Genomic DNA, 23,956 nt, shown 5'->3' with positions numbered 1-23,956 from the left:
CATCGAGTGATGAAAAGAATTACCGAATCATTACATTGTATACCTGAAACTCATATAAAACTATGTTAATTATACTTGATTTAAAAATCTATAATATTGATACATGAAAAGAATATGTATAACACCTACTGAGTTACTGATGGCATCATGATAAAATTCTCAAGTGAGCTAGAATCCAATTTGTGGATTCCATCTCCACTATCAGCTTAACCCAAGATACAATCTCTGCCTAGACTATCGTAACAACCTCATTACCTGGTTTAATGTCCTCAAGCTCGATTTCCACATACACAGTTACTTCCTAAAAATCCTTGATTAAAGTCCTTCAATGCCTTCACACTTGCTTTGATTAAAATCCAAATGGTTTTAAGCTACAAAGCTTAAAGTAGGCAGGTGGTTGTCTACGCAGTCTCCTGCTTACTTAGGCTTCATTCATAGCAGCCTCCTTTTCATTTTGAGAACACATTTCATTCCTTTACTTTTTTTTTTTTAATTTGTTTATTTTTTATTTTTTATAAACATATAATATATATTTATCCCCAGGGGTACAGGTCTGTGAATCGCCAAGTTTACACACTGCACAGCGCTCACCATAGCACAAACCCTCCCCAATGTCCATAACCCCACCCCCCTTTTCCCAACCCCCCTTCTCCCAGGAACCCTCAGTTTGTTCTGTGATATTAAGAGTCACTTATGGTTTGTCTCCCTCCCAATCCCATCTTGTTTAATTTATTCTTCTCCTATCCCCTTAAACCTCCACAACATATTAAAAGATTAACAGAGAAAATACGTATATAGTTATTAAAAGTCTTAGCAAATGAGGAATAAAAGGAAACCTTCTTAACATGAAGAAGTTAATGTCATTTACAAATAATTTACAGCTAAATCACAGTCCATTATGAATTACAAATTCCTAAAGACATTATCTTAAGACTGGAACAATTTAGAGAATGCTGCCATCACTACTTCCCCCCGCCCCCCAACACTGTACTAGGTTCCTGGCCTGAACTCATTCCTTTACTTTTTAAAAAAGATTTTATTTATTTGACAGAGAGAGACACAGCAAGAGGGGGAACACAAGCAGAGGGAGTGGGAGAGGGAGAAGCAGACTTTTTGCTGAGCAGGGAGCCTGACATGGGGCTCGATCCCAGGACCCTCGGATCATGACCTGAGCCGAAGGCAGAGGCCCAACGACTGAGCCACCCAGGCACCCCTAATTCTTTTCTGTGTCCAGTCCTTTGCCTGGAATGCTTCTCTTTTCCCCTTCCCTTGGCTGGTTGCTTCTGAAGCTTCAAGGCAGATGTCGCCCCTCAGAAGCCTTCCTTGACCATTTGGAGGAGGCACCCTCATCCCCATCCCAGTCACTCTTTTATATCCCCCAATTTATCTCATAAATGAAGACTTACAGCCATTATTTAGCTTCTTTTTATTTCTATACTTGTTAATTTCTCAAAATTTAATCATCATGATGGCAGGGACCCGGTCCATCTTACTCATTGCTCTAGAACTAGTACCTAACCCACTACGCAGAATACAGATATCCAATAAATATTCATTAAATACATAAATACTGTATTTTGACTTTCCACTGGTTCCTTGTTTGTATTTTCAATTAGCAAAGAATCTGGAGGAGAAGAGGAGCGTGCCCCCAGAATTGCAGCAGGCTTACAGGGGAAGAAAGTTAAATAATGAGTAAGTAGGTCTGGCTTAAACGGAAAGAGTGGGGACCCTTAGGAAAGCGTTTTCAGGAAAAGTAATGAAGGAAGAGCTGTCAGAAAATGGTTAAACAGATGAGAAAAGTGTAAAGTTAAAGTTAACTTAAGAGACAGAACTGAAAGCGGTGCTTCCTGCATGTCTGAATGAAGGACTAATCACGAAGATCATGTCCTCAAGAAAGTAAAGTAGCACGGGAATCAAAAGCAGAGAGGAGACCAACAGGACAGGGAAAAGGAGAGAGCGAGCAAGGGACGGAGAGGCTCCCTTCTTCTGAGATCGTTTTGAGCAAGGATACTGCCCAAAATATTTCAGAGGTTCTGCTCCATCCATAACCCATGAACTTGAAAGAAATCCAGTCCTCCTGGTTCTTATGCACTCACCTGGGTAGGGGGTTCTTGCAATTTCTCTCACTACCACCCACGGTCCTTTTCCAGCCTCCAAATGAGATATCATGTCTGGTTTGGAAACTGCGAGCCCTGTTCAGAGAAAAATGAATAGGACTTGACTGTGTCTAGGAGTAAGAACTACTGCCAAATTCACTCTCAGCTCTTAATCTTCAGTGCAGAGTGGTTATTATGGAAGGTTCTAGAGATGCACTGCCCAATACAGTTGCCAACAGCCACAGGTGGCTATTTAAATTTAAGTTAGTGAAAACTATATAAAATTTAAAATTCAGTTATTCCATTGGACTAGCCAGATTTCAGGTTCTCAGCAGCCCCAAATATCTAGTGCCTGTCATACTGGACAGCACAGACACAGAACATTCTATTGTACGGTGGTGTTACAGATGATTACAAAGGAGCCCAACACTATGATCCTAGGTTTTCTGGGATTACAGATCACTGGAATAATCTGCGTTTAGAAAGAAAACGAACACATCTGTTCCTTTCTTTCTGGAGGTACTGATACCTCCCATTCATAAAAATGATCAGAGAAAAGTTCAGTCCTAAATCTGGGGAGCTGTCAACAATCTCCAAGATGCCAATGAAATATGTATTTCTTACTCTACAATGGGTGGGCCACTTAATTGAGAGCAAGGGATAGCATGATCCCCAAAACATCACCCTCATTTGAGATTTTAATGCCTACACTCTAACCCCAGGTCAGTTAAGTACTTTAGAGGCTCTGTATCTTCAGCACACCTGATCAAGTGGGTAGGTATGGGAACCGGAAGTTATTCTTACCCAGGGAGACAAGATTCCTATAATTCTCTAGCATCACATCCTTGTGTAGGTTCCTCTGTGAAGGGTCCATCAACCTCCACTCTTCTAACGTGAAGTCTATAGCCACATCTTTAAATGTCACGGGATCCTAAAATAAATGCACTGTGATCACCCAGGCGCTACACAGTGAGGCCTGTTGGGCAGAATGATACATATAAAACTGGAGGAATACTCCAGAAATCAGAATCACCAAACGACCACTGAAGTCAACCCCTTCAACCCTCAGAGGCTGAGGGAATCTCTCCAGCGATAAGAACTTAAAACCACAAGACGAAGCCCATTCAATTTCCTGATTTTTACTGGAAGCAGGATTTTCTTTTCAGATTACTTAAAATCTGGCTTTCTTTAATTTTGAAATATGGGTCTTACTATATTATCTGGAGTAAAACAGCATGGTTTCCTCCTTCCCTAGAAAGGTCCTAACATCTGATAACAGCTAGTAGTTTCTACCCAAATCATCCTTTCTCCCTCAAAACTCTGGCTTATTATACTATCTGCTCTTTCTCAGTACCAAATCTACAGAATATGACTTAATAAAACATACAGTTTATCATTCAGATTGTAGATGCAGAATATCATAAGCTCTGTCTTTGAGCAAGAAAAAATAAGAAATCATGGGCACTCTGGAGAACTTTTTCGGTCAGGATATGAATTATACATGTGCTTGTGTAAAAAAATGCAAGAAGAAGCCATAAAATTTTTTTAGTGGTTACCTGTTAGAAGAAGAAGGGAACAGAGAGAGTGCAGAGGACTGGAATTAGAAGCTAGACTCTCTTGAGTATTTCCTGCTTTGTAGACCATGTCAATGTATTATGAAAAAAATTAAAATTGTAAAGTCTTCCCTAAAAATTAAAAGGAAAATGAAACCAGTTGAAGCACAGACATTCATCAAAGATGAAATATTTTAAGTGACTTTAAAACAACAATTTTCTGTATATCCTTTGTGAAATATACCCCAAGAAGAAAAAGAACGGCAAAAAGCAAAAACTGTTTTGCAATAAATAATCATACTGTTGGTGGTAGTGAAGAAAATGCTATTTTGTAACTGCTGTGTGCATAGTGTGTGCTAAAGCAAATTAGTATACTGATGCCACTGAGAACCAATAAATTTGGCATGACAGAAAGAAGATATAATGTGATACTGGTGAGTTGATGCAATAACTTCATAGATCCAAATTTGAATTGGAAGTATCAGTATAAACTCATGAATTATTTTAGTTTTAAGGAAGAAAATAAAATATATTTCCTAGTTTCATCCATGGAAAAGGCCTAAAAATACAGACAATAACTAATAAGGTAACATGATGCAAGCTAGAATGTGGCCTCTAAATATTACTTACCACTAAAAGGAAAAAGGCCTGGAACATTCTATGATACCAAAGGCAAGGCAGACTACTAAGATCATATCTAATATGCAGGAGAAACTTGGAAGAGGCTCCCACTACTTAATAATAATGGGATAATTTGAACATCCGTGAGGAAAATAAATACAATGGGTTTCAAAAACACACATTTAAATTCATGATTCCATACACTACTATAAAAATACTCAATATTTTTGGAGGATGCCTGGAAACTGATAAATAAATAGAAAGAATTAACCTTTTGTCCGTTTCCTATGGAAAATATTTATAGCTTGCATAGTAATCAATTGTGATCACACAGTTGGTGAGGAGAGATTTCTCTTTATGGAAGGATTCCAGCTAATACATGAAAAGGAACAACAAAAATTAGAATATCATCATTTTGCAACCTCTAATGAATTAAAGGGTCATCAGTGACTGCTAATATGCCAAACAGGCCACAACTAGGCATTATGTGCCTTCTGGGGGTATATACCAGATATATGCCAAAAACATTTTGAAAAGAATTAAATCAGAGGGGCGCCTGGGTGGCTCAGTGGTTTGGGCTGCTGCCTTCGGCTCGGGTCATGATCTCAGGGTCCTGGGATCGAGCCCCGCATCGGGCTCTCTGCTCCGCAGGAAGCATGCTTCCCTCTCTCTCTCTCTCTCTCTCTGCCTGCCTCTCTGCCTACTTGTGATCTCTGTCTGTCAAAAAAATAAATAAAATCTTTAAAAAAAAAAAAAGAATCAAATCAGAATCTGATTAAGCCTCCAGATCCAACTAATAATATGCTGGAAATACAGAGGACAGAGAAACGTCTTAAATAACCCTTATTTAACAATGAATAAAATCCATGTTTTATGAAATTCTAAATCAATAGAAGTGTATTGTCCAATAGAAATGTATTGCAAGTCACATATGTAACTTAAGGTTTCTAGCAGACCCATTAAAATAAAAGGAAACAAATGAAATTTTTAATATTATTCAGTCTAATATATATGCAATATTATAATCTCAACACACAATCAATGTAAAAATTATTAATGAACACTATCTTTTGTACTAAGATTTTGAAACATGACTCGCATTTTATCTTTTTTATTTTTATTTTTTTTTAAGTTTTATTTCTTATTCGACAGAGAGAGATCACAAGTAGGCAGAGAGGCCAGCAGAGCGAGAGGGGGAATGCAGGCTCCCCACTGTGCAGAGAGCCCGATGTGGAGCTCGATCCCAGGACCGTGAGATCATGACCTGAGCTGAAGGCAGAGGCTCCCAGGTGCCACTGAGCCACCCAGGTGCCCCAGGACACGCATTTTAAATTTACAGGGCATCCCAATTTGGACTAGTTACATTTCAGGTGCTCAACAGCCATATGTGGCTAGTGGCTACTCTGCTGGGCAACAGTACAAGTAAGTACAAATAAAAGTACAAAGAAAGTACAAATAACGTGGGTTTCTTCAACAAATTATTATAAGGAGAAAAAAAGAGGGAAGCAGGAAATTCTAGCCTAAAAGTGACCTAGGAGACAATATTAACTGATCATAACATATGAATCAACCAGGGAAACAAATACCAAGTCAACATTTGATAATATTAAGGCTTTTTGCTGATTTTTAGCTGAAACCATGGTAATATACTTAACATTAAAAAACATGTTATAGATATATGACAAGATATTTATCGATGAAGTTATATAATGTATATGCTTGAAAATAATAAATGAGAGAGGGTAAGATTACAAATGAAATATGATTATCCAGTGGCTGATCTTTGTTGAACACAGGCATTAGGTACAAAGGGATTCATGAAACCACTCTCTCTTCTTTTGTATACATACAGTGCATAGTATTTGTCAGGTACTGATCTAAGTCCTTGTTATATAATGACTACATCCTCCCAATAAGGAAGGTGCTAATAAGAAAAGTGAAGCATGAAAAGGTTCCATGTCTTGTCCAAGTTCTCATGAAGGTAAAGTGTAGATTCAAATTCAGGCAGTTTGACCCCAGAATTCAAACTCATAATCCCTAACTCTATGATCTAATAAACTAAAGATCCTGATTAGCTGATTAGCCAAAAGCCTTAAGTTAGATTTTATTTGTCTATGATTGCTCTATATCAGAAGAAACAGATTTCCTCTGGGGTGTTTTCCTGCCATATAGATCTGTATACTTGTCAACTGTTTAACCCCTTTATTTATTTGTACCTGAAAGTCCATGAAACAAACTTTTCATTCTGCTAATAATAAACTATAGCTAATATGGGAGAGAATGACAGTATATAAACTTTATGTTAAACATTTCACATATCACTCAAGTGTAATGAACTTACTGGGTTTTATTTTCTTTTCCCACCAAGAGCTAAGCCCCCATTTAAGAAGGCCCTCAGCTCTCACCTTTGGCTTACCCTGAGGTTCTGTGAAAGCAAGAGTTGTAAACTCCTACTTAAGACTAGGAAGAGAAGGTATGCCCAGCACATACAAAAATCTTTTGACAAATGTTAGAAGACTTGCTGGTTTAAAAAGGTTAAGGAAATCTGTGTCCAGTCATTAATTACTATGTTGACCAAGCAGATATTTCAAAAAGACTTCACATGACAAAGAATACAGTCTTTACCGAATTAGTCCAAAAAAGTCACGAAACAAAACCGAACAGCAGCAGCAGCAACAACAAACCCTGGGGACCACAGATTCTGATTTCTAGAGTTGCTGCATCATTTTACTTAAAATATGTGTTTTGAAGAAGAGTTATAAGATACACAAAGAAATAAGAAAGCATGGGCCAAGGTTAAAGAAAAATCAATGGAAAATGTCCTTAAGTAAGCCAAGAAGTTGTACTTACTAAATGAAGACATTAAATGAATATTAAAAGTATATCCAAAGATCTAAAAAACTCATCTAAGGAATTAAAGGAAATTATGAAAATGGTATCTCACAAAATAGAAATTATGTAGTTGAAAAATATAATAACTGAAATAAAAAATTCACTAGAGAGGTTTCCTGAAAGGAAAGAGCAAATTGAGCAGCAGTAGAGTGTGAATGTTTGTGTCTCCTTCTCCTTCCCCACTTTCATGTGTCAAAATCATAATGCCCAGTGTGATGACATTAGGAAGTCTGGCCTTTGGGAGATACTTAAGTCATGAAGGTGGAACCCTCATGAATGGAAGTAATGCCTTAGTAAAGTAGCTCCAGACAGATCCCTAGCTCCTTCTGCCACGTCAGAGTACAGTGAGAAGTCTGTGACCCAGAAGAGAGCCTTCATCTGAACATGCTGGCACACTGATATCAGACATCCAGCCTTCAGAACTGTGATGAATAAGTTTCCATTCTCTATAAGCCACCCAGTCTTTTGTCTATAGAAGCCCAAACAGACTAAAATAAGCAGGCAAAAAAGAGAGAGAGAGCGAGCGCGCGAGAGAATTGGTAAGTTGAAAAAAGATAAAATGACATTATTTAGACTGAGGAACAGAGCAAAAAGAATGAAAAAAGTAAATAGAACTTCAGAGACTTGTGGAACAATGAGAATACCAATATATGCATGATGGGAGTCCATGAAGGAGAGGGGGAAAAGAGGCAGAAAAAATATTCAAATAAATAATGGTTGGGGCACCTACATGGCTCAGTGGGTTGAACATCTGCCTTCTGCTCAGATTGTGATCTCAAGGTCCTGGGATAGAGCCCTGCATTGGGCTTCCTGCTCAGTGGGGAGCCTGCTTCTCCCTCTCCCTCTGTCCCCCTCTCATGCTCTCTCTCATTGTTAAAAAAAAACACAAAACCCTCCCCTAATTTGGTGAACATTAATCTGCACATACAAGAAGTTCAATGAACACTACGTAGGATAAAATCAGAGACACATGCCTACATATGTCATAGTCAAACTATGAAAAGACAGAGAATCTTTTTTTTTTTTTTTGAAGATTTTATTTATTTATTTGACAGACAGAGATCACAAGTAGAAAGGGAGGTAGGCAGGGAGAGAGGGGGAAGCAGGCTCTCCACGGAGGAGAGAGCCTGATGTGGGGCTCAATCCCAGGACCCCGGGACCACGACCCAAGCCAAAGGCAGAGACTTTAACCCACTGAGCCACCCAGGCACCCCAAGGCAGAGAATCTTGAAAGAAGCAAAACAGAGGGACTCCTTTTGTGTAAGGGATTTTCAGTAAAGATGTCAGTTGATTTCTAACCAGAAATCAGTGAAAGTAGAAGACTGTGTTACAACATTCAGAGTGCTGGAAGAGAAAAAGTCAACAAAGAATTGTACAGGCAGGAGGGGCGCCTGGGTGGCTCAGTGGGTTAAAGCCTCTGCCTTCGGCTCGGGTTGTGATCTCAGGGTCCTGGGATCAAGCCCTGCATCGGGCTCTCTGCTCAGTGGGGAGCCTGCTTCCCTTCCTCTCTCCCTACTTGTGATCTCTGTCTGTCAAATGAATAAATAAAATCTTAAAAAAAAAAAAAAAGAATTGTACAGGCAGGAAAATTATCCTTCAAAAAAGATAAATACAAAATGAGAAAATTCACTGCTAACACATCTGGCCTGCATTAAATTCATTTCAAGTAAAATGAAAGGACACTAGACAGTAATATAAGTCCACATAAAGAAATAATAAACACCAGTAAACATAACTCTACAGATAACAATATAAACATATTTTCATTTGTAATGCTTTCCTTTATTTTCTGTTATTTTTTATCCTTTAAAGATTTATTTATTTGTGGGGCACCTGGGTGGCTCAGTGGGTTAAAGCCTCTGCCTTCAGCTCGGGTCATGATCTTGGGGTCCTGGGATCAGGCCCCACATGCTCGGCAGGGAGCCTGCTTCCCCCTCTTTCTCTGCCTGCCTCTCTGCCTACTTGTGATCTCTCTCTCAAATAAATAAATAAAATCTTTAAAAAAAGATTTATTTATTTGGGAGACAGCACGGGTGTGGGGTGGGAAGGGCGGAGGGAGAAATTGTATTTCGAGCAGACTCCCCACTGAGCACATGATTTCATGTCAAAATCAAGCGTTGGGTGCTTAACCAACTGAGCCACCCAGGTACCCCCTTTTAAATCTAATTTTATTTTATTTTATTTTTTAAAGATTTTGTTTATTTACTTGAGAGACAATGAGAGAGCATGAGAGGGGCCCCAGTCAGAGGGAGAAGAAGACTCCCCACTGAGCGGGGAGCCCAATTAGGGACTCAATCTTGGGACTCCAGGATAATGACCTGAGTTGGAGGAAGTTGTTTAACCAACTGAACCACCCAGGCATCCCTTTAATCTAATTTTAAAAGACAACTGCATAAAACAAAAATCAAAACATTGTGCTGATGGGCTCATAATGTATAGAAGGTATAATCTGTTTTTGATTTTTTAAAAGATTTATTTGTTTATTTCAGAGAGAGACTACACTTGGTGGGGAGGGGCAGAGGGAGAGGGAGAGTAACTCATGTGGACTTCGTGCTGAGTATGGAGCTTGACACAGGGCTCAATCACCCGACCCTGAGATTGCTACCTGAGCCAAAACCAAAAGTAGGATGCTTAATTGACCATAGCACTCAGACACCCTGATTTTTTTTTAAAAAAAGATTTTGTATTTAAGTAATCTCTATACCCAACATGGGGCTCAAACTCATAACCCCCGAGATCAAGAGTCACATGCTCTACACCAACTGAGACAGACAGGTGTCCCTAAAAGGTATAATTTGTATGACAATAAGAATACACCGGAGACTGAGAGAATGGAGCTATCTAAATTAGAGCAAAGATTTACATACTATTAAGGTTAAATTGGCATTAATCTGAAATACATTATTTTATGTCAAGACATTAATTATAATCCACAGGGAAAGAACTAGATAAAAATTCAAAAAGGTATTAAAAAAGAAATAAGGGAATCAAATGGGATACTAGAAAATACATAACACAAAACAAAGCAGTAAAGGAGAAAGAAACAAAACAAAGCTGTAAGACATAAAGAAGACAAATAGCAAAAAGAAGGACATAAATTTGACCTTATCAGTCATTAAATTAAAAGTAATAAACTGAACACTCCAATCAAAAGGCAGAGATGGGCAGAAGGGAGTTTTCTTAAAATGATACAAATATATGGTGTCTACAAAAGACACACTTTATTTCTTTTTAAGATTTTATTTATTTATTGAAAGAAAGAACATAAGCAGGAGTAGGAGCAGAGGGAAAAGCAGACTCTCCACTGAGCAGGTAGCCCAAGGCAGGGCTCATTACCTGCACTGAAGGCAGACACTTCACTGAGCCATCCAAGAGCCCCAGAGGACACAATTTAAATTAAAAAACCCAAATAGGTTGAATGTAAAAGGACAGAAAAAACATACTTTGTAAACAGTACACAAAAGAGTGCTAGAGTAGCAACTTAGTGTCAGACAAAATAAATAAAAAATGTTCTTGGAGGGGTGCCTGGGTGGCTCAGTGGGTTGGGCCTCTGCCTTCGGCTTAGGTCATGGTCTCAGGGTCCTGGGATCGAACCCCGCGTAGGGCTCTCCGCTCAGCAGGAAGCCTGCTTCCTCCTCTCTCTCTGCCTGCCTCTGTGCCTACTTGTGAACTTTCTCTCTCTGTCAAATAAAAAACTTGTGGGAGACAGTGAAAGAAGTGTGTAGTTGGAATTGTATAGCTGTGAATGCCTACATTAAAAAAAGAAAAATAACCCATCAACACTCTAAACTCATACCTTATGGAACTAGGTACTATGCAGACCTGTACTCTGAGAACTATAAAATGCTGATGAAAGAAACTGAAGACAACAGAAAGAAATGGAAAGATATTCCATGTTCATGGATTGTTAAGAACAAACACTGTTAAAATGTCTATACTACCCAAAGCAATGCACAGATTAAATGCAACCCCTATCAAAATACCAACAGCATTTTTAACAGAACAAGAACAAACAATTCTAAAATTTGTATGGAACCAAAAAAGACCCCAAATAGCCAAAGAAATCTTGAAAAAGAAAAGTGAAACAAGGTATCACAATTCCAGACTTCAAGTTATGTTACAAAGCTGTAGTAAGCAAAACAGTATAGGACTGGCACAAACAGTCACACAGATCAATGGAACAGAATAGAAAACCTAGATATAAAACCATAATTATGTAGCCAACTAATCTTCGACAAAAGAAGAAAGAATATATAATGGAAAAAAGACAATGTCCTCAGCAAAGGGGGTTGGTAAAACTGGACAGCTACCTGCAAATGAATGAAACTAGATGACTTTCTCACAGCGTACAGAAAAAATAAACTCAAAATGTATTAAAGGCCTAAATGTGAGACTTGAAACCATAAAAATCCTAGAAGACCACACAGGTGGTCATTTCTCTGACATCAGCCATAGCAAAATTTTTAAAAGATATGTCTCCTGAGGCAAGGGAAAGAAAAGCAAAAATAAACTACTGGGACATCAAAACAAAATGCTTCTGCACAGATAAGGAAAGAACTAACAATCCAAAAACAACGTATTGAATGGGAGAAGATATTTGCAAATGACATACCTGATAAAGCACTAGTATTCAAAATATATAAAGAACTGATACAACTCAACAAAAACACAAATAATCCAATTAAAAAATGGACAAGAAGACATTTCTCTAAATAAGACATCTGGTCAACAGACACATGAAAAGATGATCAACATCACTCATCATTAGGGAAATGCAAATCAAAACTACAATGAGATACCACCTCACGCCTGATAGAATGGCTAAAATCAAAAATCCACAAAGAGGGGCGCTTGGATGGGTCAGTGGGTTAAGGCCTCTGCCTTCACTCAGGTCATGGTCCCAGGGTCCTGGAATCGAGCCCCGCATCGGGCTCTCTGCTTGGCCCGGAGCCTGCTTCCCTTCCTCTCTCTGCCTGCCTCTCTGCCTACTTGTGATCTGTCAAATAAATAAATAAAATATTAAAAAAAATCCAAAAAGAACTGTTGGTAAAGGTGGAAGAAAAGGAACACTCATGCAGTGTTGGTAGGAATGCATCCTGGTGCAGCCACTGTGAAAAACAGTATGGAGCTTCCTCAAAAAGTTAAAAATCGGGAGCGCCTGGGTGGCTCAGTGGGTTACGCCTCTGCCTTTGGCCCAGGTCATGATCTCAGGGTCCTGGGATCGAGTCCCGCATGGGGTTCTTTGCTCAGCAGGGAGCCTGCTTCTTCGACCTCTCTGCCTGCCTCTCTGCCTACCTATGATTTCTCTCTCTCTGTCAAATAAATAAAAGTAAAAATCTTAAAAAAAAAAGTTAAAAATAGAACTACCCTACGATTCAGGAATTGTATTTCTGGTTATTTATCTAAAAATATAAAAACGCTAATTCAGAAAGATATATGCACCCTATGATTACTGGAGCATTATTTACGACAGGCAAATTATGGAAGCAACCCATGTTGTCCATTGATAGATGAATAGATAAAGAAGATGTGATATACGTGTGTATACATAATGGAATATTATTCATCCATCAAAAATGAAACCTTGCCACTTGCAACAACACAGAAGGATCAAGAGAGTATAAACCTAAGCGAAATTAAGTCAGTCAGAGAAGGACAAATATCATATGATTTCACTCATATGTGGAATTTATGAAACAAAACAAATGACTAAAGGAAAACAGAGAGAGACAAACCAAGAAACAGATTCTTAACTACAGAGAACAAACTGATGGTTACCAGGAGTGAGCTGGGTGGGGAGATGCAGGAAATCAGTGATGGGGATTAAGAGTACACTTATCACAATAAACACTGAGTAATGTACAGAATTGTTGAATTACTATATTGTACACCTGAAACTAATACAACACTATATATAACTATACTGGAATTAAAATTAAAAGTTAATACAAAATAAATTTATACCTTAAGGAACTAGAAAAGGAACTAGAAAAGGAACTAAATTTTTTTTTAAAGTAGAAGAATATAATGAATATTAAAATGGAGATAAACAAGATAGAGAATTAAAAAAAAAAGAGAGAGCAAAGCAACAAATGCAGAAGTTGGTTCTTTGAAAAGATTACAAACCTATAGCTAGACAAAGAGAGAAGACTCAAATTGCTAAAATCAGGAATGAAAAAGGCGACTTTACCACTGACCTTACACAAATAAAAAGGATTATAAGAGAATACTAGGAACAACCGTATGCCAGCAAATTAGAAAACCTAGATAATATGCACATATTCCTAGAAAGACACAAACTACCAAAACTGACTCAAGATGACATAGAAAATACGAATAGGTCTATAATAATTAAACATCCCACAATAAAAGCCCAAGTTCAAGTGGCTTCCCTGAATTCCAACAAACATTTCAAGAAGAATTAATACCAATCTTTCACTAACTCTTCCAAAAAATTGAAGGAAATAATTCTCAACTCATTCTATGAGGTCAGTGTTACTAAAATAAGACATGTAAAATTTAAGGAAGAACCAGGCAGAATTAGTTCAGCAAGAAAAACTAGAGAAGAAAAAGAAATAGAAGGTATCCAGACTTGAAAGGAAAAAGTAAATTTCCATTTGGAAATGACATAATCTCTACTTACAGATGATATTATCTTGCATACAGAAAACCTTAAGGAGTCCACACTCGTGCACATGCACATACAAACAAACAAAAACCCTTTTTCTATGAAAAAAACTAGTTTAGCAAGGTTCAGGACACAAGATCAATATACATAAGTCAACTGTTTCTTTTTTTTTTTTTTTAAAGATTTTATTTATTTATTTGACAGAGAGACATCACAAGTAGGCGGAGAGGCAGGCAGAGAGAGAGGGGGAAGCAGGCTCCCTGCTGAGCAGAGAGCCCGATGTGGGGCTCGATCCCAGGACCCTGGGATCACGACCTGAGCCGAAAGCAGAGGCTTTAACCCACTGAGCCACCCAGGCGCCCCAAGTCAACTGTTTCTATACATTACCATTGAACATTCCAAACAAGAAATTAAGAAAAAAATCCATTTAAAAGAGCAAAAAGAATTAAACACTTAGGAATGAATTTAACAAAAGATGTGTAAGACTCATATATCAAAAATGTCAAAATGCCATTGAAAGAGACTGAGGGACACTTAAACAAATGAGAGGACATTCCATTTTCTTCCCACTAGAAAACGTAGTATTAACACAGGAATACTTCCCAAATTGATCAACACTTTCAACACAATCCCTAAGAAAAGTCTATCTGCCTTTTTTGTAGATATAGAAACATTAAAAAGTATCATTGAAATACTGGTTCTACTCAAATTAAAATTAAAACTAGGGGCACCTTGGTGGCTCAGTCAGTTAAATCTTTGACTCTTGATCTCAGCTCAGATCTTCATCTCAGGGTTTTGATTTCGAGCCCCACACTGGGCTCCATGGTAGCTATGAAGCCTACTTAAAAAAATTAAACAAAACTAAGCTCAGTACTTATAAACAGGATGCAGAATTTAAGAAAGAGCCAGATAGAATTAACCTTCTCCCAAGGACTCCCTGTCAGAACAAAAATAAACCCCATTAATTTTTCACCATGTCAAAAATAATGGTATTTTCCGACAGTTCATGGTTCAAAGCCTAAAACTATTAATGTTTTCACCTTAAAAATTCTTAAGTCTAAACTGTCATATGTTCAAGGACAAATTTAAGGATTGGCCCAGTATTAAATTTCAAAAAGACTATATAAAAATTATGTGTAAGAGTCTCAGAATGTATGTTGTCATAAAAGCAAAAAAGAAAAGCCCAGTTTCACATAAAATATTCTTGGAATAAAACCAAATTCTAAAGTGTAATTTTGTAAAAACTTAAAAACATAATTCTGGGGGGGAAAAAAGGAGCTGAACTTCAACATACTCTTTTTTTTAAAACCATAATTATCTGTAAGAGAGGAAGTAAGAATATAAATGGGGAAAAGACAGTCTCTTCAACAAACGGGTGTGGGGAAGCTTGACAGCTACATGGAAAAGAATGAAGCTGGACAACCTTCTTATACCCCCCACAAAAATAAGGTAACAACGAATTAAAGACCTAAATGTAAGACCTGAAACCATAAAACATCTAAAAGAAAACAAGGACAGTAAACTCTTGGACACTGGCCTTAGCAACAGTTTTCTGCATCTGTTTCCTCAGGCAAGGGAAACAAAAGCAAAAGCAAACAACTGGGACCATATCAAACTTAAAAGCTTTTGTACAGCGGAAGAAACCACCAACACAAAAATGGGAGAAGGTATTTGCAAATGATGTATCTGATAAGGAGTTAATATCCAAACTATAAAAAATGCATACAACTCAGCAAAACCCCAAGTAACCCAATTAAAATTGGGCAGGGGACCTGCTACAGGTATTTTTCCAAAGAGGACATACATATAGATGGCCAACAGACACACGAAAGGATGCTTAACATCATTAATTACCAAAGAAATGCAAATCAAAACCACAATGAGAAAATACAGCTGTCAGAATGGCTAAAATAAAAAAGACAAGAAATAGCAAGGATTGGCAAGGGTGTGGAGAAAAGGGGCCACTTGGGCACTGCTGGTGGGGATGCAAGCAGGTGCAGCAGCTATGGAAAACAGTATGGAGGTTCCTCAAAAAAATTAAAAACAGGATGACCCTATATGATCCAGTAATTCTACTGCTACTTACCCGAAGAAAATGAAAACACTAATTCAAAAAGACATGTGCACCCTTATGATTATGGTAGCATTATTTCCAATAGCTAAGATACAGAAGCAATCCAAGTGTCTACCATAAGATGAACAAATAGGGACGTCTGGGTGGCTCAGCCAGTTAAGCAGCTGCCTTTGGCTCAGGTCATGATCCCAGCGTCCTAGAATCGAGTCCCACATTGGGCTCCTTGCTCCGTCGGGAGCCTGTTCTGCCTCTGCCTGCCACTCTGCCTGCCGGTACTCTCTCTGTCTCTCTAACAAATAAATAAATAAAATCTTAAAAAAAAAAAAAAGGATGAGTGGATAAAGATGTGAGATATGTATACTATTCAGCCATAAAAAGGAAAAAGATTTTGTCATTTATGTAACACCGATGGACCTGGAGGGTATTATGCTAAGTGAAATGAATCGAGGACAAACACCATATGACTACACTTACATGTGAAATCTAAAAAAACAAAACAAAATGAAAAACAAAAGTCAGAAACAAACTCCAAAATATAGAGAACAAACCAGTGGTTCCTAGGAGGGGAGGGTAAAAAGTGAAAGAGGTGAAGGGATTATGAGGTACAAACTTCCAGTTAGAAATAAATATGTCACAGAGAAGAAAAGTACAGTATAGAGAGTACAGGTAATAATACTGTCACAACAATATACGGTAACAGATGGTAACTACAGCTACTGTGGTGAGCACTGTGTAATGTATAGAGTTGTTCGATTACTAGGCTAGACACCTGAAACTAATAAACTTTGTACATCAACTAGACTTCCAACAAAAAATTAAAAAAACAATTTAAACCCCACAATTCTAGAAGTATCATCAACAGAAGCCCAAGAAACGGGGCACATGGGTGGCTCAGTCAGTTAAGTGTCGGCCTTTGGCTCAGGTAATGATCCCAGCGTCCTGGGATGGAGCCCCATGTGGGCTTCCTGCTTGGCAGGGAGCCTGCTTCTCCCTCTCCAGCTCCCCTGTGCTTGTGTTCCCTCTCTTGCTATCTGTCATAAATAAATAAAAATATTTCAAAAAAAAAAAAAACCAAAAAACAGAAGCCCAAGATTTATGTAAGTCATTAATGAGACATCAGCGACTTGACAAAGCTGGTTCAAAGTAGATAGAAAAACAGGTGTCTACTCATAGCCAGAATAACACATGTCTAATATGACAATGAAAGGGTACACATTTATTTTATGCCTTATTTCTTATTTCTAAGTTTTAGGTAATTTTTCTTACATATTTCATAAATTTCTGACTTCATTATTTTTTGGAAAAGTCAGGTGGATTCTGTACTCACAAATAAGAAAATAAGCTTAAATGATAATGAAATAAAAAAAAATCTAAACTAATTTAAACACATCTTAAGAATGTTTCCACTCACATTGATGCATCCTTGGTATTTCTTTTTAATTTTTATTTATTTATTTGAGAGAGAATGTGAGAGAGAGCAGGGGAGAGGGCAGAGGGAGAAGGAGAAACAGACTCCCGGCTGAGCAGGGAGCCAGATTCCAGGCTCGATCCCAACACCCTGGGATCGTGACCAGGGCAAAGGCAGACGCTTAACTGACCGATCCACTCAGGTGCCCATTCTTGGTATCTTTAATGACATTGACTCTCACAATGCAAACTGAGAATCACAGAATGTCATAAAGGATACTTCATCAATTTAGCAATGACAATGTGACCATCTGCCACATTAGGGCTGCCACCACTGACAGAAATGAAATCTGCCAAATGGATGGGACCAGCCCTGGGGTTACCACATCTATCAAGCAAGATGGTGTTCACTGTAAACTTGCAAGGAACTAGGAACATTAAGAACCAGGGGCAGTAAAAGAGACCCTTCTCCATCCCCTTACATACATGTTATTACCTTTACCAGCTCTGGCTCTTCTGGCTGAAGGTGAGAATCATTATCTGCCTGGGAATCTTCAGGATTCTGAGGGGATACAGGATAAGATCTTTCAGTGACAGGCTGCCTATGACCTATAGCAGAGCCTCAACAAGCAACATCCGTCCACGGTGGATATGGCATATACAGGATAACCTCTTTTGTTGTTTTATTTAGGGCTGAAATTAATGTCCTGGAGTAACATCCAACTATAATTTCCTGTCACCTTGTTTAAGACAAGGACAAACATAAGACTAAGACAGATATAGGGGTGCCTGGATGCTCAGTGGGTTAGGCTTCTGCCGTTGGCTCAGGTCATGATCTTGGGGTCCTGGGATGGAGCCCCACATTGGGCTCTCTGCTACATGGGGAGCCTGCCTCGCCCCCTCTCTCTGCCTGCCTCTCTGCCTACTTGTGACCCTTGTCTGTCAAATAAATAAATAAAAGCTTAAAAAAAAAAGACTGAGACAGATATAACTGCATAGTTTCTAAAGCAGGCTTCCAACAAAGAACCTACCACAACAAAAATAAATTTATAAAAAGAGGCCTTCAGATGCTACACAATTTTCCCTTTACATGTAGGGTTGAAATGTATTTCTCAGAAACAATCTCTCTCACTCAAGAAAAGTACTCAATACCTGCCAACACTACATATTTTTCACAGCTGAAAATCATTACAGTGTTGTGGGGGGTCCAAGGGACCATCTCATTCAGGAAATATTTCAGGGACTTCTCAGTATATTGTTTTCTTCCAAACCTTATAAACTCTATCCCCACGAGGGCCTGATTTTTACAGATGAAATGATCTTTTATTGTATCTTTCCATTAGCACTTAACAATTTTAGGTTTTATGTGTGTCATTTTAAAAACTATGGGTAATATAACTATCTAAAGTCCATTGAGAAAAAAATGTTATCTTTCTCCCCTCCCAAGTTCTTATCTAAAAAATGTGAGCCTCAATATCTTGTAATTAGGGATGGGTTTGACCATGTCAATACTAGACAAATGCTTTGGATCTACTGATCAAATGCAATATTTTGCTTTTTATTTATCTTTTATTTCTCTTTATCTTTTTATTTATCTTTTATTTCTCTATCTTTTATTTCTCTTTTTCAAAAGAAGTCTCCATGTGCAGGACCTGAATCCAAGACCCGAAGATCAAGATCTGAGCTGAGATCAAGAGTCAAACACTCAAGGCACCTGAGTGGCTCAGTTGGTTAAGTGTATGCCTTCAGCTCAGGTCATGATCCCATGGTCCTGGCATCCCACCCTGCATCAGGCTCCCTGCTCAGCTGGAAGCCTGTTTCCTCCTCTCCCTCTGACTGCTGCTTCCCCTGCTTGTGCTTTCTCCTCTCTCTGTCAAATAAATAAATAAAATCTTAAAAAAAAATACCAGATTTTCAACCATCTGAAGCACCCAGGCGCCCCTCATTTATCTTTCAAGGGTATGTTTTAAGGACTATTTTCACTGTACATCCCAACTACAAAGAATAAAAGATCACGACTGCAGGTTACTGTGGATTATTACTAGAACAAATTATATTTGTTGGTATCATCTTTCTACGGGATCTCCTGTTTCAGAAAGTCATGCTAAAATACAGCTTTTTTCATATTAACACCTATCTCAAACACATTCACACACACATACATATGTACACTTAAATGTCTTCAGGGAAACATTAAAAGATTCAGCTTTAACATGTAATTCCCAGGCTTCTTTTTCATAACTTTCCCACTGGAATCACTAGCTCACTGCACTGTTCTCTGCCACAGAGCCTTGCCCTTGAACTCCCTTCTTACCTAAAGTACCTTCACAAACACTTCAAGACAATTTAAATCATTGAATCATTGTCTTGGTACCACCTTAAGTCTCACTGCCCTCATGAGCTTTTCCATAGACCAATTTGCCCATACTCATGTCCCACTTCTTTTCTTTCTTTTTTTTTTTTCTTTCAAGATTTTATTTATTTATTTATCTGTCAGAGAGAGGGAGAGAGAGAGACGGAGCACAAGCAGGCAGAGAGGGAGAGAGAAGCAAACTCCTCACTGAGCAAGGAGCCTGATGCAGGACTCAATCCCAGGACCCTGGGATCACAACCCGAGCCAAAGGCACCGGCCTTTGGATGACTGTGCCATCCAGGGGTCCCCATTTCTTTTCTTTTATAGCAATCATCTCTTTATCATATGGCTAAGCAACTATCATCCACCTAAATAAATTATGGAACTATTTCTTTTGTATGCCTTACTCAATGAGACTATAGTTCCCTACAGCCAAGCACTGTGTCTTGAACATTTTTTTTCTCTCCATGTCATCTATTAAGCTCGATCACTTCTTAATGGGTAGAAAAGAGGAGATCACTGAGAGTGGTGGGCACAAGGGGAATGGTCCCTCTTAATTAAGAGGGTGTGTGGGTGTGTCTGTGTGTGTACATATTTCTCCAAAATTTCCTAAGCAAAATTTCCAATTTAAAATATTGCATTCTTCTATCCCATAAATAACTGAAATTTCCTGGGAACTATACAAACTGAACATTAAAAGTAAATTTCCTAGGCTCTCTATCAAAACTAGCAAAAGTATTTTTTAAAAGCTCCTGTGCCTTGATAATTGGTTCAATACGTATAATGAATCTTATAATAGAGTCCAAGCTTTACTATAGAGTCCAAGCTTTACTATGATGAACCCAACTTCCATGGGTGATACAATTTGATTCAGTTACCAGAAGGGATGTGGGTAAGGTAGAGAAGTCACAGACTTCAACAAAAACCGACATGCTCTCAACCCACGAGGCAGGTCAGGACCCGAAGAAACCCCAACTTACCAGAGGTCCAACTGAAGAAACCACGGCAGCCATAGTCTCTTCCTCTGTGTTCCCCTCTCTGGCAAGAGTGGAGTCCTGCAGAGGCATACCTGAGAAAGAGAAATAAGCCATGAAAACCCATCCTGCTTTGGAAATCGTAGACTTACCCAGCTGGAATCCTGACATTACAAGAAAGCAATGACTTTCCTAAAGAACACAAGATTAACCCTCCAAAATCAGTGAGAAAAAATGATCCTTGATCCTGGAGATCTTGTCATTTTAATGCCATTAAACGTAGTCATGGCTAGCAGGCCAGACATTGTACAAGGTTCTTTTAATTTGAACTTCACGTCAATCCAATGGGAATTATATTCCCATTCCACTGATCAGGAAAATGAAGCTTAGAGAAATAATACTATTTATCCAAGGCAATGCATGACCCCAAATCAGTCTAATTCCAATGCTCACAACTTTTCCATTAAATCAACTTGCTACATGATGTTGAAGAAAACAATATAATCTTTCTTTGCCACAATCACCTATTCATCTAAAAATGAAACATTCGGGGTGTTTGGGTGGTTCAGTGGGTTAAGCCTCTGCCTTCAGCTCAGGTCATGATCTCGGGGTCCTGGGTCGAGCCCCACATCAGGCTCTCTGCTCAGCAGGGAGCCTGCTTCTCTCTCTCTGCCTGCTTGTGATCTCTGTCTGTCAAATAAATAAAATCTTTAAAAAAATAAATAAAAATGAAACATTCTAAGAATCTCTTCTTCCTATCTTTCATGTGATGATCAATTTGCTAATCTTCAGAGATTTCAGCTACAACTTCCAAACTTAAAAGAAGCCCTAATATGCTTCTCTCAATCTCATATTCAAACCGATCTTTACCTAGTCATTCTGTATCAGGCAAACCCAAATAAGAAGGAAGCAAGGGGAAAGAAAAAAAAAAAGAATATGACCCAGCTAATGCTGAGTTTGGTTGCAAAACGAGAGTCTGCAAACTCTTATAAAAATGTTTGTAAACGTTCTCTTAATTAAAGGGCAAAGTTTCAGGATGATCCTGCAAGACATAGAAAACGGCAGTGGTGCAATAAGAATTAAACTTCCCAGATTTTGTGAAATTCTTTTTAATGACAGTTTCCTAGGAAGTTTGATGCTCTCACCATGCAGTAGGGCTTGTGGGGCCCAAATGAATCTAGGCAGGATTATGCTGAATCTGTCCCTGCTTTACAGAGTCCATCTGCCTCCATTAAGAATTCATATCCAAGACCTTTGTAGTCAAAAGCATAGTCCAAAGAACAGCAGAATAAGTATTACTGGAGAGCTTGTGAAAATGCAAAATTTGAGGTCCAAATCTAGAACCGATTGAATCAAGAATCAGCTTTTTAGTAAGATCCCTAGCTGATTCATGTGCACACATCAAACTTTAAGACAATATGGATCTAATAAAGATCATGCCAACAAATGGACAACTTAGAAGAAATGAGTAAATTCCAAAAACACACAATCTACCAAGACTGAATCATGAAGAAAGAGAAAATCTGACAGACTGAATACTAATAAGGAGATTGAATCAATAAGAGTCTCTCAAAAAACAAAGTCCAGGGGCGCCTGGGTGGCTCAGTGGGTTAAAGCCTCTGCTTTCGGCTCAAGTCATGATCCCAGGGTCCTGGGATCGAGCCCCACATTGGGCTCTCTGCTCAGCGGGGAGCCTGCTTCCCCCTCTCTCTGCCTGCCTCTCTGCTGTCAAATAAATAAATAAAATCTTTAAAAAAAACAAAAAAAAAACCAATAAAAACAAAGTCCAGGACTAGGTAGTTTCACTGAATTCCACCAAACATTTAAGATGAATTAGTACCAATTCTTCTCAAACTCTTCCAAGGAACACAAAGGAAGGAACACTTTCAAACTCATTTTATGAGGCCAGAATTATCGTGAAACCAAAACCAGGCAAAGACATCACAAGGAAAAAAAAAAGACACCAGAAGAAAAGAAAATTAGACGTCAATAACCTCTTGAATATAAATGCAAAATTCCTCAACAGAATACTAGCAAACTGAATTCAACAATACATCAAAAGGCACATACACAATGACCAAGTGGGATTTATTCCAGGGATCCAAGAATGGTTCAACATCTGCAAGTCAATCAATGTGATGTACACCACATTAACAAAATGAAGAATAAAAATGATATGATCATCTCAAGAGATGCAGAAAAAGAGTTTAGCAAAATTCAGCATCCATTAATGATAAAAACTCTCAATAAAGGCCATATATGACAAGACCACAGCTAACATACTCAGTGGTGAAATGATAAAGCTTGTAGAACAAGACCAGGATGCCCATTCTCATCATTTATATTCAGCATAATATTGGAAGTCCTAGCCACAGCAACTTGGCAAGAAAAAGAAATAAAAACTATACAGATTGGAAAAGAACCGTTACTATTCACAGATGACATAATATTATATATAGAAATCCCTAAAAACTCTGCCAAAAAACTGTTAGGATAAACAAAAAACGGTTAGGATACAAATCAACTTACAAAAATCAGTTGTGTTTCTATATGCTAATAATAAACTGTAAGAAAGAGAAATTAAGAAAATAATCCCACTTAGAATTGCATCAAAAAGAATAAAATACCTAGGGATAAATTTAACCAAAGGGCTGAAAGACCTGTGCATTGAAACCAGAAGACATTAAATGGAAAGATATTCTGTGCTCAAGGATTAAAAGAACCAATATTGTTAAAATGTCCATACTACCCAAAGCAATTTATAGGTTTAATACAATCCCTATCAAGTACCAACAACATTTTTCACAAAACTAGAACAAAGCATACTAAAATTTCCTCAAAAAATTAAAAATAGTACTACATTTTCCAGTAATTCCACTTCTGGGCATTTATCTGATGGAAACAAAAACCCTACCTCAAAAAGATATCCACACTCATATGTTCACTGTAGCATTAATTACAATAGTCAAAAAATGGAAGTGTTTGTTGACAGATGAATAGATAATATAATACCCTCAGAGGAATATTATTCAGTCATAAAAAAAAAGAAAGAAGGAAATCTTGCCATTTGTGAAAACGTGGATAGACAATGAGGGCATTATGCTAGGTGAAACAAGTCAGATGTAGACAACTATCAGCTCGCTGCTATGTGGAATCTAAAACAACAAACCCCCTACGCCAAACTTGAACTCATAGAGAACAGACTGCCAGAGATGACTGCCAGAGGTGGGGGTTAGCAGTGCACGAGATGGGCAAAAGTGGTCAAAAGCAATAAACTTATAAAAGTTATAAAAATAGTTATAAAAAAGTTATAAAATAAGTAAGTCCTGGAGATGTAATGTACAGAATGGTGACTATA

General features: G+C 38.1%; 1 protein-coding gene across 1 annotated transcript in view; it reads right to left on the bottom strand.

The window, feature by feature from the left end:
- The window catches only part of ZNF624 (zinc finger protein 624), a 28,096-nt gene extending 7,459 nt beyond the window's left edge, over positions 1 to 20,637 (bottom strand). The window contains 3 exon segments of the mRNA XM_032321703.1: positions 2,097 to 2,192; positions 2,901 to 3,027; positions 20,605 to 20,637. Of these exon segments, the coding sequence (XP_032177594.1) occupies positions 2,097 to 2,192; positions 2,901 to 3,027; positions 20,605 to 20,637 (256 nt within the window).
- Positions 20,638 to 23,956: the final 3,319 nt, after the last annotated feature.

Source organism: Mustela erminea, chromosome 18 (genome assembly GCF_009829155.1).
Source record: "Mustela erminea isolate mMusErm1 chromosome 18, mMusErm1.Pri, whole genome shotgun sequence".
Taxonomy (NCBI): domain Eukaryota; kingdom Metazoa; phylum Chordata; class Mammalia; order Carnivora; family Mustelidae; genus Mustela; species Mustela erminea.
The sequence above is the reverse complement of the archived record's forward strand: the minus strand, read 5'-3'. Positions and strand labels throughout refer to the sequence as shown.